Source organism: Carassius carassius, chromosome 25 (genome assembly GCF_963082965.1).
Source record: "Carassius carassius chromosome 25, fCarCar2.1, whole genome shotgun sequence".
NCBI classification, from domain to species: Eukaryota; Metazoa; Chordata; class Actinopteri; order Cypriniformes; family Cyprinidae; genus Carassius; species Carassius carassius.
In genome coordinates this window covers 21433700-21448172 of record NC_081779.1, presented here as the reverse complement: position 1 = coordinate 21448172, position 14473 = coordinate 21433700, and the positions used below count along the sequence as shown (strand labels likewise).

Sequence of the window (14473 nt, the reverse complement as noted above, 5' to 3'; positions counted from 1 at the left end):
TCAAGGTGGCATCCTCCTGTTGCGCCACCACCAAATCCTGCTGAGAAACAGAAGGTAAAAGATACGAAAAACCAGGAATCATTCTCTTTTCACAATCAGATTTGAACTCTAAATCCTGATTTTCACACACATTCTTACTCATTGCCCGCGTAACAGCACAAGTCACAAACACTTCAGAAAACTGTTGATCAACATCAGCTTGTGCTGGTAAGGAAGGAGAATCTGTTACAATAGGAGGAGGGGGTACATCCCTCCAGACACGCCCCCCAGCCAAATTATTACCCAGAATAACCGAGATGCCCTCCACTGGCAGAGAAGGTCTCACGCCTACAGTAACCTGACCATTGACCAAGTCTGACTCAAGTACAATTGAGTGCAATGGAACCGGCAGAACTTGTAACCCAATTCCTTTTATTAACACCTCATTTCCAGTACTGGAACTCTCAGAAAAAGACAAAACAGACTCTAAAATAAAAGTCTCAGAAGCTCCAGTGTCTCTAAGGATTTTAACGGGAACTTTATCACTTCCAACCAGAGACACAAAGCCGTCAGTAATGAAAGGAGCATAACTCAACTTTTCTTCATTACCTGACACCAAACTTTCTCGAATACCGGCTACATTAACATCAGGAACAGCCAATTCAATAACTGAAGACACAGCAAGAGCAGATTTTGGGGCAGATTTAGAACGGTTCACTTTTGCTTTAAGAGCTGGGCAATCTTTTTTCCAGTGTCCTTTATTCAAACAATAAGCACACTGATCACTTCTATCAACCAAACTTCCCTGCATTTTCTCAAGTTTCACATTAACAGGCAAAAAAGAATGAGTCTCCATAGGAGCACTTTCCACAGAGCCATTTAAACGACGCCAATGTTTTTTTTTAACATCTCTATGAGTCAACACATATTCATCAGCAAGGACAGCTGCTGCCTCTACATTCTGAGTACTACACTCGGTTATGAAAATAGCCACATTTTCAGGTAAAGTGTTTTTAAACTGATCCAACAATAATAATTCATAGAGTGAATCAAAATAATCTGCCTGTGAAACAGAGCACCAACGATCAAACTGAATCCTTAACTCTCTTGCAAACTCCGTGAAAGACTGCTGTGTACCTTTTCGTAAAGTCCGAAACCGTTGCCTGTAAGCTTCCGGAACTAACTCATATGCCTTCAGCACCACGTCCTTTGCCCTACTATAAACTTGACTGTCGCGAACACTAAGTGTCGAGTAGGCTTTTTGAGCTTTACCACAAAACACACACTGTAAAAGTAGCGTTCGCTCACAATCTTCCCATCCCATTAGATCAGCCAACCGTTCAAAAAGAGTAAAGTAAGTATCTAAGTCGTCCTCATCAAATTTCGGCATGAGGTTAAGAGAACGAGAAGCATCAAAACCTTTTGGAGCTGGACTAACTGAGGCCTGCAGATTCCCTGAATGACATCCCAACTTACCTTCTCTAATCAGAGCAAACCTTTGAGATTCAATATCCAGCTTACGCAGCTCAACTTCTTGACTTATTCTATTCTTCTCCATCTCCAAGAGCAACAACGCCTTCTGCTCTTCAAACGACAGAGATGAATGTGTACACACAGGAACATCCTTTTCTCCTTGATCTCCAGTCACCCCTGATTCAGATACAACAAGAATGCCCAAATCAAAAAGGGCAATTTTAACAACAAATACCACTCCCTTTTTTAAACTTTTTTTTAGTGGTAAGGCTGATTTTATACTTTTCTGCTACTTCCAATAACTGTTTCTTAGAAAGCTTATAAAAGTTCTCCTCAGTGGGATGCTCAAAAAACTCATCTAATAATGTAGTCATCTTAAAAAGCACAATCAACCTCTAGAACATAATTTTAAACGTCAGCTCTTTTCAAACTTCTCACATTTAATGACTTTCCCCTCTACCTACATAAAACACAACCTCAACCCTAAGCTTCGTGCTTCCACCAAGAGCTAAGTGACTTTAAGCACTCGAATACCATCAGTACAGACTACTCTCGGATAAACCAGAGAGAGACTTGTACAGCGGCAGTGCCCTCAGCCCAGCGTCAGCACAAAAACAACAAACTAAAATAATAAAGGGTCAACGCAAGCGTTGCTTCAGCCTAACAAGGGAAAAGCCACCAATATGAGAAGACAATCAATCAATTTTATCCTCGCTATAAATCTCACGCAACTTTAACGGAGACTACTAAACAACGTACATACACCACCCAAAGTTATCATAAACAACCTTCATACATGTACATCGACAACCGGTCTCAACTGCCTTCATCAGTCAAACAAACAAATGCCAAACAAGAGTAAAACATATGTCTACCTCCGCAGCATTTCAATATCGCATTACAAACCTAGGTTAGGTGAAAATCAAACTCACTTACCTCACTTTCCTCTCATGTAAATGAGTGGCAAACAATTGCGATGAACAATCGACAAAGAGCAGTGACTAACCAACTTACACATTCATCTGTCCGCACACTCTCCTGCAAACAGCTGAACTGCTGAAAATACCAACAGGTGCTTCTAATTACCAAACACGTCTCTCGGACGAGCCCCCAATTTGTTACGGCCAGCTCGTAACCGCAACAAAGATGGGACAGCCACACCACTGAATTAATAGAATTAATATTTATTACAAGATCTAGGGGTTTACAGAATACAAAATGCAGACAACGATCGATCCCAAAACGAGGCAACCCGGGGCCAACCGGAGATGATGTCAACTCTCCGTGCCCCCCTCATTGCATAAAACCACGATATTTATCTCCACCTCCTAATGGGAGTCAGGTGTCCTGTATCTCTGCGGCCGCCTGCAACACAAGGAAAAAACAAAACCAAATACCAAGAAAGGAACACACCCATACCCATAACATGATTCCCACAAATGTTTGCTCATGCAGTGTTTTAATATTTCAGAACTTATGACTTCTACAGCACAAGTGTTTGATGTGCACTTTGAAGCTGTTGACAGTTTGTCTGTGCTGCCTAGGTTTAACCCACATGTGTGAATGTTTTTGTAGCTGTTTAATGGAGTGTTAATGATTCACTCCATCCGTCTTTTCTCCCTTTGGTCCAGAGCTCCCTGAGAACTGGACTGACACGAGAGAGACTCTTCAGGAGGGAATGACCTTTAACCTTCGGCATCTGGGCATGACTCTGGTGGACCAACCCAAAGGCGAGGAGCTCTCAGCTGCCGCTGTCAAGAGGATTGTTGCCACAGTGAGTTCTGTCATTCGACATATATCTCCGATATGACTATTGTATGAAAGGCTCCTAGAGAAATTAGGTCTTTTATTGAAGGGACTCTTATTTTGATAGTTGTAGACTGTATTTCCACGTACATCCAGTAGGAGGAATTATTGTACAGTCGTGGCCAAAAGTTTTGAGAATTACATAAATATTGGAAATTGGAAAAGTTGCTGCTTAAGTTTTTATAATAGCAATTTGCATATACTCCAGAATGTTATGAAGAGTGATCAGATGAATTGCATAGTCCTTTCTTTGCCATGAAAATTAACTTAATCCCAAAAAAACCTTTCCACTGCATTTCATTGCTGTCATTAAAGGACCTGCTGAGATCATTTCAGTAATCGTCTTGTTAACTCAGGTGAGAATGTTGACGAGCACAAGGCTGGAGATCATTATGTCAGGCTGATTGGGTTAGAATGGCAGACTTGACATGTTAAAAGGAGGGTGATGCTTGAAATCATTGTTCTACCATTGTTAACCATGGTGACCTGCAAAGAAACGCGTGCAGCCATCATTGCGTTGCATAAAAATGGCTTCCCAGGCAAGGATATTGTGGCTACTAAGATTGCACCTAAATCAACAATTTATAGGATCATCAAGAACTTCAAGGAAAGAGGTTCAATTCTTGTAAAGAAGACTTCAGAGCGTCCAAGAAAGTCCAGCAAGCCCCAGGATCGTCTCCTAAAGAGGATTCAGCTGCGGGATCGGAGTGCCACCAGTGCAGAGCTTGCTCAGGAATGGCAGCAGGCAGGTGTGAGCGCATCTGCACGCACAGTGAGGCCAAGACTTTTGGAAGATGGCCTGGTGTCAAGAAGGGCAGCAAAGAAGCCACTTCTCTCCAAAAAAAACATCAGGGACAGATTGATCTTCTGCGGAAAGTAAAGTGAATGGACTGCTGAGGACTGGGGCAAAGTCATATTCTCCGATGAAGCCCCTTTCCGATTGTTTGGGGCATCTGGAAAAAGGCTTGTCCGGAGAAGAAAAGGGGAGTGCTACCATCAGTCCTGTGTCATGCCAACAGTAAAGCATCCTGACACCATTCATGTGTGAGGTTGCGTCTCATCCAAGGGAGTGGGATCACTCACAATTCTGCCCAAAAACACAGCCATGAATAAAGAATGGTACCAAAACACCCTCAAACAGCAACTTCTTCCAACAATCCATCAACAGTTTGGTGAAGAACAATGCATTTTCCAGCACGATGGAGCACCGTGCCATAAGGAAAAAGTGATAACTAAGTGGCTCCGGGACCAGAATGTTGAAATTTTGGGTCCATGGCCTGGAAACTCCCCCAGATCTTAATCCCATTGAGAACTTGTGGTCAATCCTCAAGAGGCGGGTGGACAAACAAAAACCCACTAATTCTGACAAACTCCAAGAAGTGATTATGAAAGAATGGGTTGCTATCAGTCAGGATTTGGCCCAGAAGTTGATTGAGAGCATGCCCAGTCGAAATTGCAGAGGTCCTTAAAAAGAAGGGCCAACACTGCAAATACTGACTCTTTGCATAAATGTCATGTAATTGTCGATAAAAGCCTTTGAAGCGTATTAAGTGCTTGTAATTATATTTCAGTACATCACAGAAACAACTGAAACAAAGATCTAAAAGCAGTTTAGCAGCAAACTTTTTGAAAACTAATATTTATGTAATTCTCAAAACATTTGGCCACGACTGCACAAGTTTGCTGCCTGATGACTGCTTGTATTATTACTGAGAGAACGCCAGCTGCGCTCAAGTTTTTCCTCCGCTGCGCACTGAAGTTTTTCCTGCCTGTTATTTTGTGTTATAAAGTGTTAGTTCATGACCATAAAGTAAGTTCTCTTCAGTTTACATATGTTTTAAATGTATTTGAAGTGTATTATTTAACATTGTAGTTTACACAGGCATGTATTGGCATGTAACGATTCACGTGTGATCGTTCGATAGATAAACAAGATATGATGTGCAATTTCTGCTAAATACAGAGTTTGATGTTACAGTTTACATAGTAATTGGTTATGTCTTGATACTGTGTAAGGATTAACCAGTATTGCTACCTTTTTGATGATGTTATTTGAGAATTGATTGCACGGTTTAATGGACCTGGATTTTATTAATATATTAAGACTGAAACCATTTTGTGGGACCAGATCAATAGTTCTAATTGCATCCTTTGCATATTGAAAACTACAGCCGTTATTTAGATTATAATGAAAATGCTGTTATTCTCGATTAAGGAGTGTCTGATTTATTTGTGAACCTGTTTTACTTATACTGTTATGTTTTGTTATTTTTAGACTAATTTTGAATACACTTTGGAAAGAAGCTTCAGTCTCCTCATTCATTGTGTCCTGACCGACACACCAGGAGTGTATACTGCTGATAATTAGAACCCAAGCCTTGCAGTCTCTTTCCTCTGCAACAACTTTATATCAGTGTGACCCCAAGCAACCACATAGCAACACAATAAATCACACAAAATGCCTTAGAAAACTCACAATCGCCACAGTAAAAACACAGTACACCTTAGAATTAAGAACCAAGTTCTGCATGGACCAACATAAATATGTTATTGTTCATTTGTTAGGCCAAAGCCAGCGGGAAGAAACTGCCTAAAGTGGCCCTGAAAGTGTCTCCTCGGGGAATCGTCCTGTGTGACAGTGTGTCCAACCAGCTGATCGAGAACATTTCCATATACAGGTGAACTCTACACATTTCTGGCATGACTTCTCTCACGTTCACCTGCCTGTTAAACATTCACACGCTGTGCAGCTGGACCTCGTTAGACCACCAAAGAAATGATTTCTGTACGCTTCCTCTTCTGAGAAGTGAGTGTGTCTGACCTACAGTGGAGATGATTTATCCTGCCATCCAGTGTTTTACCACACACACACACTCATCTCTTGAGTTTCTCACTAGGGGACATGTGAAATACAGCATGCTGCAGGAGACCAGCGGTAGTTCCCATAAATCTCATCTTCACAGTTGGATGTGTTTAAGCTGAGCCTACTATCTGCACACACTCACTTCCTATATCCATTTAAAGAAAAACAGCAGCCGTCAGTTCTTCAATGTCTAACAGTAGCTCAGAAAAACAGTCCTTGAAATTCCAGCACAGACAGCTGCGTCTACCCCACATCCATATCTCTGCGAAACGTTGTTTTTGTTTACTCGAAACTGACTGCAAGTCCTTAACACTGGTCTGTTTTATGACCCTTTCCGGCAGGATATCATACTGCACAGCTGACAAGATGCATGACAAAGTGTTTGCTTTCATCGCTCAGAACCAGCAGAATGAGAGGCTGGAGTGCCATGCGTTCTTCTGTGCTAAACGGAAAGTGGTGAGTGTGAAAGCTGTGAATCTTCAGTCACTACAAAGACTCTCAACTGGAACAAAAGGAGTCAAAGCATGAAGAATGGAGACAGTTTTTCAGAATAGCTGACTAGATTACTTTGAGTCTGTTGAAAGACAGGCTGTTCTTTAAAGCATAGCACTTCATCCAAAAACATGTCTGTAAGGCTAGATGCTGAGGGTTAGAAACAAAAGCTTTTCTAGTGATCCGCCCACCTAGGCGATATTTGAAGGCAGCATAACCTTTGCACTACTAATGCAAAGGCGGTTCAGAAAGCTGGGTAAATTCAGAGATACTGTATATTATTTTGACTTTGAGTGTAAGCCAACATCGCATGTAATCTTCAGAGAATGCACTTGAGTTTGGGGTATTGTGATTTGCTGCGTTACATCGTTTTTCACACCGTGTCTGATACTAAAATCAGTGAGACACACTTTGCAAAAAACGTGGGAATTGTCGATGCTGCTTTGCGATAAGAAATTAAATTCCTCCATCCAGTTGCAGCTTAAATTTGCAGCTATATTTTGTTTTTGTTTCTATTTCAACGTAGCACCACTTGAGCTTTCCAATGCCGTTTCTACCAGTGATGCTTTATTCAACTTCCCCCATCTACTTGCTATCAGCAGTGCAGCTGAGTTGTAGGTTGCCAGGTTGAGGTCACAAATGGGTTCAAAATTGTATGATCTGTCTATTGTGCGAGTAGGATGCGTTTAATACAAGATCTGGCAACTGGACAACCTTGGAATAAAATATTGATGTGATTATTCATATAACGAAATGAAGTCATACAAATTAAGGGAGTTTCCCGGGAGAAATAACAAAATGGGAGGAGGGCGGGAGATGGGTGTGAAATACGGGAGACTCCCGGCAAAAACGGGAGTGTTGACAGATATGCTTATTTATTTACTTGTTCGTTAATTTGGCTCCAATAGTTACCATAATGTGTAGTTACCACCTCTCTCTCTCTCTCTCTCTCTCTCTCTCTCTCTCTATATATATATATATATATATATATATATGTTATATCTGTAGGTTGTTCTGGAGCGTATCATGTGCAGATACTGCAGTCCTCGTCTGACTGACTCATTGTTGTCCTGTTGTGTTCTCGCAGGCCCAGGCAGTCACGCTCACGGTGGCCCAGGCCTTCAGAGTGGCCTTCGAGTTGTGGGAGGTTGCCAAAGAAGGTACAGAGTGTCATATCTCTCTGAAGAACCATGCGGAGGTCGTATGTAACTGCAGTGGAAAATAATTTGTCACTTTGTTTTGAAGTATATGCTCTCCTGATGGGATCCTGTCGTGATCGCAGTCAGACCATTGCACTGTTGCCTTTTCATATTATAGAAAAGATGGACACACACAAGGATTTTATTTGTATATTTGGTAAACAGAAGTCAGTCAATGCATCAAAAGGTCATTCCTTATATATCTTGAACTTTACAAACAAATCTTCTTAAATGATGTGACCAGAATACAACGTAAAATTGAATATCTTAAGGAAAGGAAAATTAGCAAAATGAAAATGTACTCACCAAGATGTAGCTAAACAGCTGATAAAACATCCCTATAATCCACAAGTTATCTGCACGACTCCAGTCCATCAATTTACATGTTAGTGAAGTGGAAAGTGGTGTGTTTGTAAAAAAAAAAAAAAAATACTTTATTAAATTGTTTTTAACTTTAAACTGTTGCTTCTGGCTTAAGCACAAGTCAGTCATCTTATCTGCATCAGGAGAGAAATATGCACAGATAAAGCACAGTTTACAAGTGAAATTGGTTCTAAACCAATATTTTGATGTGAGTTGACAACTGGACTTTTCACCGGAGGAAGCGTTATTATGGACCATAGGCTCATATTTTGGCCAGAAGCAGCAGTTTAAAGTTAAAATGCCTGAATAATGGATTTCTTACAAACACATAGATTTTCACTTCACAGGACTTTAATTAATGGACTGGAGTCTTGTGGATTATTGGGATGTTTTTATCAGCTGTTTGGACTCATTCCGAGCAAGTGATTTTTCTTCACTTTTTAGATGAACTTTTCTTTTAGTGTTCAGTGAAATGGAAGTATATTTTCCTGTTTTGTTTTATGGTACAGCATGAAATTAATGTGTTACTCTACTTTCAGAGAGAGAGAATCATGTGAAATGGGATTCAGCTGGAGAGACGTCCAACAGCTCACAGTCGGAGAGATCGGTCAGCCTGAGCAGCCTGAAAGGAGGAGGTACAAACTCCTTAAACTCTCTGGGTCTCCTCTCCCCACATGGAAAAACCTATATAAACATATATGTTTCAATATAGGTTTTGATAGGTTTTTAATTTGTGACATATATAAAATTGGCCGTTTTCCTATATTATATGTACATATAAGTACATATATGCACACATATGTACACATATATATGTGCATACATATACCTATATATGTACATATATGCACATATATATGCACCTATATGTTCACCTATAATAGTAAAATTAAAATCCATAGCTGCTAGGCAACATAAATAAAAGTCCAAAATGTAGAAATTTACATTTATTTATTTACTCAAGATCAATCAAATAGTACAAAACAAAAAATATGAGCTAGGCATCATGTATGACAGTCAAAAATGAGATATGAGCTACAAAATGACCGGATCCTGCCATTAGCTATATAGAAGACATATCTTGTATGTATAGGGCTTATATGTGGATATGAAGAAGCAATACAGGAGACCTATATTTCCTGTATATGCACATATATGCACCTCAATTTTGCCTATATGTGGCATATATATGCATATATGCAGCATATATATTATCATATATGTGCATATACACTGCATATAGGTTTCATATATGCGCATATATCCACATATAGGTTCTTTCCATGTGGGTCCTCTCCTCTCCTCTTCTATTTATTTTTTGTTGTTGTTTTTTAAGGGTGATCGATCCCTTTAGCACTTTGACATGAATGTGCTGTGTATCTATTCTAGCAGTAGCTACAGAAAACCTGTTGGACATTGACGATTCCTCATCTGCTGTGGTGAATGCGGACAATCCTCCCGAATCCAACAACAGCAACACTGTATGGGTAAGATCTTATATTTGTACACCAGCCTTTCTCTTCATTGAGACTCGCATTGAGGATTCTTCACGAGTGACTGCTGACCATTATCTTTGCTCGTCTCGTTACAATTCGACTACCATTTTGCTGCTCTTTTCAGGAGACGGATGATGGTCTGGAAGAGGCTTTTTCAAGGTATGAGGCACCCAGAGCTGTTCTTATCTTATCACAAGCTTCTGTTTTGTCTAAATCTCTTTTCTATCTCTCCTCAATGAGGGGCAGGAAGGGCAAATCCTTGAGAAGTGAGCTGCATGTAAAAAGCATGCTGATAAGCTCTCGCACATCAAGACGATCTCAAACTACAAACTTTGTGTGTTTGTTCTCAAAGATTGTTGGAACCATTTGAAATATTTCTTTTAGTTTGCTACTTTGCTCCAACTTCCCGGACTTTTGATTTATCATCCAGAGCAACTTTTGATGTGAGTGCCAAGAGGCACTTTTCCCATACTGATGTCTCATGGGACATATTTTCTCATTTTATTTGTTTATTCTTCACAGAACCAAGCTAAAGCTTTACTTAACAGTAGTTTGCTCTGCAAATGTAGAGTTGGCCTTCAATGATTTATTTCTGATGGCATATAAATGACAAACCTGACCTGAATATTTGTGCTTTATGAGTAAAAATGGTCTAAATTGTGATTAAATCCACCAGACAGGCTGAAGATGGAATGCTTGGGAGCATTTCCTCAACAAGCCTCTTATTTATTTTATTATTTTTTTCTTTCTACTGCTGTTTTTGTCTACTGTTGTCAGACTTATAATGGTTGATATGAATAATTGATAATGTAAATAAGAAAATTAATTGTGTATAATAATAATAAACTATTATTATTACTATTAATACTATTACTATTAGAGCTAAGCAAATAAATTGGAATAAGTAGAATTGGCATAAAGCGATTGTATATAATATGTGTGTATATATTAATATTGAAGTAGCTAATGCCACATTTAATCTTTCAGGTATATTGGAAGATTAATATCAAAAACTCTTTCATGGATTATCACCTCCTTTAAAATGGAACTGTGTTTCTTAAAGGGCTACAGAGAAACGTCCTGCAGCCCTTGATTGTTGTACTCTCTCTTTGTTCCTAGCTGCAGTTTGGATAGCTATGAGTTCTCTCCAGGTAACCAAGAACAGGTCCAGTCCTGTACCAATCCAGCCTGAGCTTAACTTCCACCCGCTCCATATCCAAATCTGTCTGTCAGTCTGTGACATCCTTCCCCTTCCATGTTGTCTTCCAGAACCCTGCCAGCGTTCACTGATCAACCCAACCAAATTATCATCCTGGGCTGGTTCTGACCCAACACACAGATATGGGTGTGAATTTGATGGCAGGGTTGTGCAATGATCCATATTTAAATGCAATATGCAAGACATTTTTTCCTTCTAAATGTATATATTTTTTACCTTTATGGATTGTTTCCTTCAATATCCCATCATTCTCAGTCAAGCCAGTTTGTGTGTTATCTGTATGTTTTCATTTTGTATCGTTTTTAATCCTTGAACATAATGCTAATAAGATTACAATGCATGTCTTCTAACCTTACAAATAAAATCATACTAGTTGTTAGAATAATAAATAACATAGCTACCAACCAAATGTGGCCTTTAAAGGAATAGTTCACCCAAAAAATGAAGATTTTCTGAAAATGTATTCACTCTCAGGCCATTCAAGATGTAGATGAGTTTGTTTCTTCATCAGAAACAAAACTCATGGAAAGCCTGACGGGGAGTACATTTTCTGGAAAATGGTGAAATATTCTTTTGATGAATCCTTTAGACCCATATGGGCAATTCCAGCATTACAGTTGTGACTAAATCAGGGGGTTAATTTGTATTTTTTGTGGTTAGGTTTACATTTTAGTGGAATTGACCATATGTTAATCTAATCTGTAGATTGCATCACTGAAGAGTTTCAGCTTTTTCAGGTGACATTCTTCTGTCTCTTTCCACATAGACTTGCTGAGTCTCGCACTAACCCCCAGGTCCTGGACATTGGGCTGACGCCTCAGGACTGGAACTCTGAGACCGATTGGGACAAGACCAATGGAAACGCACCAAACGCAGAGGAGCTCTTCAGCCTCTGATCACAGATAGGTTTGTGTAGATCTGGGAACCTCGTGCAGGGAGTCTGCTGTCAGTTGAGAGGGCAGCAATGGTCCCTCTCATCTTGATCATCTGCTCCATCACACCAAAGCAGCAATAGCTGATGAGTATTTTTGCAAAAAAAATCTATACTATGTCACTCGAGTTTACATGCTTTATTTTTATCAATCCAAATGTATACAGAATAATATATGTAGATACCGGAATCAGTATTGTTTATCATATGAGATATAACATTGTGTATATTCAGGTGCAGTATAGAGCTACTTTAAGATATTAGAGATTCATTTATCATCACAATTCTCTTCATTAATGATAACATGGAAATTAGCATTAAATTCACAGTACAGCTTGTCTTTAGCATCTTTGATGCCTAGGAGTCATATTTCAGTATTTACTATTTTTTTTATAAATCTAGACTGTATATGATTATTATAACACCCATTTAATATTTCTCTAAAAAGTATAATAAAAGTGTTAATATTATCTAAGAATTTATTTCATTATTTATTTTAATTTGTATCGTATGTGTATTTCATCATGCAGTATTTCATTATCTCACAATCATCATCATTATTATAATTCCTTAATATTTCATTAACCGTTACATTTTATTTTATAATAAAAAATTATCTTGTATTGATCCATATTCTAAACTAATTGTCCTATGTAGGGTCGTTGGGATTATGGAGAACATTATATCTCTAGGAGATATTACATTACATTATTATTTATCCTTAGTAACTCAATTATTCATGCAAATTTTAAACATGAATTTGTCGCTTTGCTTCACCATCCGTTTAATTCAGTCGAAAAGCTAATAAATATTAAATGATAAAATATGATTAAAGATTTTTTTCTCATTTAAATAAGAAGTCTTGTTAATATTGCATTTGGAAATAAATGACATAAAATTAGTGTTTATCCAATAACTACATTCTTTATCCTATAAAGGGTAAAAAAAAAATATTTTTATTTATTTATTTATTTATTTTTTACTATTTTTAGTCACCAGGAGAGGGCAGCATTGTCTTTTAAATTTCTCTGGCTCTTTATCTTCATTTCAGTCCTTTGTATTGTGTGAAATGCTGTTCTTGTGCATGAGGTGGATTTTTCACTTTTTCTGTATTCGTCCCAGATGGCACAAAATGCACTTGACACATGTAGAGCAGCTGCAGCAGAGTCTGTTTGAAATGCCACAGGAGAAATGGTTCTTTAATTTACTGAAGCACACGACAAATCCCTGTACTCCTCTCGAATGACAGTTATTGTGGCGGTGGATGGCAAGAGGACCCTATACTTCACCTAAAAACCAAATCCCAAGAAAGTCTTATTGAGAGCTCACTGAATATTAATGCAAAACAGATTCAATATATTTCCTGTAACCCATGAGAAAGCTTTTCTTAAATACGTGTGATTTTTGTTTGTCTACATGGACTTACTTGACCTTTGTGTTCCTATAATAATGGATGGAATTTTCCTGTATCTTTTGCTTCAGATTATAGAATCGAACCCAAGCGGTTGATTAGCGTGTGCACATGTGCGGAGTCAGGTGTGCATGTGGGTTGAATCGTGTGACGCAAAGTGCTCAAGAGAATCCCTGTACACACACACATATACACACGCACACTCTCAAATGAACACGTGTCTAAAAACGTGTGGGAGGCTCAGAGCCTCAGAAACCCGGCTCTCCTCTTGTAGTTCTCCTCTCATGTACACTCTGTCCTCTCGCCTGAGGACTTTCCCACAAACTTCATATGCATTCGAAATTTTGTGTAATGTTCGATGCAGTTCTCTCCTTTTCTGTCTCTCATCTATTTCTTGGTGAATTGTGGGTGAAATGCCATCGATTTCGCCAATGTCTGTAGTTCAGAAGGGATGAAGCTTACGCTTTATAGCCAGTAAAAATAGATGAAACCTAAAGGGCAGGAAGTCCGCAGCACACAGGCATCTGTATTCACAGGGCCGCTTTCTGTGAATGGCTGATGGGATTTTGCTTACACTTTAAACACATCAAGGTTGAACAAGATGGATGGGTTTGATCACAGAGAGTTGTTGGAGAATGTGAGGCCCATTACTTTTTACTTTATTTTTTACCTTAGAAGTTCTCTTCTATTCACTGCTCAGTAAGTCTGGTCTAACTCCCATCCTTTGTGTACATTTGACCCAGATAAATAGCTCCGATCTAAGAACTTCCTGCTGAAGATCTTTAATTTACATCGAATGGATGATATTTATTTCCATTCAGCTAGTTTTCCTTTTGTGCTGTATTATATGGAGTGCATAGCAGATTTCTTTAAATTATCATAAAAAGTTTTTCTTAATTTTTTATTTTTTTTTGGAAGAAACTGTTTGGAGTAAGTCCAAAATGAAACCATCAGGATTTGATTGTTAAATTGATGAGGCAGACAACATTTATTGGTATTTTAACCACAAACATAATGCACAATGTGGTCCCAAAATATATTTGGATGGTTAAGTTATAAATGTCACTGCATTAGATACAAAATAACAAATGAGTGGCATTTATTTGAAAGAAAACACTTTTTAAGCTTACAATTTAAAGTCTTTTTTGCACTTTGTGGTTGTGAGACATTGGTGTAACATGTTAATGTTACATGTTGATAGTTAATGTGATGAGCTACACCTGTGGTTTCTCTGATAACAC

General features: G+C 38.7%; 1 protein-coding gene across 7 annotated transcripts in view; it reads left to right on the top strand.

Annotated features, from left to right (window-relative positions):
* The window catches only part of LOC132104407 (low density lipoprotein receptor adapter protein 1-B-like), a 29999-nt gene extending 18069 nt beyond the window's left edge, over positions 1-11930 (top strand). For 2 of the 7 annotated variants that reach the window (XM_059509863.1, XM_059509858.1), the window contains exons 2-9: positions 3084-3226; positions 5824-5936; positions 6463-6577; positions 7701-7773; positions 8715-8810; positions 9565-9662; positions 9796-9830; positions 11657-11930. In XM_059509863.1, coding sequence (XP_059365846.1) covers positions 3084-3226; positions 5824-5936; positions 6463-6577; positions 7701-7773; positions 8715-8810; positions 9565-9662; positions 9796-9830; positions 11657-11786 — 803 coding nt within the window. In that variant the 3' untranslated portion in view covers positions 11787-11930. The other 5 variants (XM_059509864.1, XM_059509860.1, XM_059509861.1 and 2 more) reach the window with 5 other exon arrangements.
* Positions 11931-14473: the final 2543 nt, after the last annotated feature.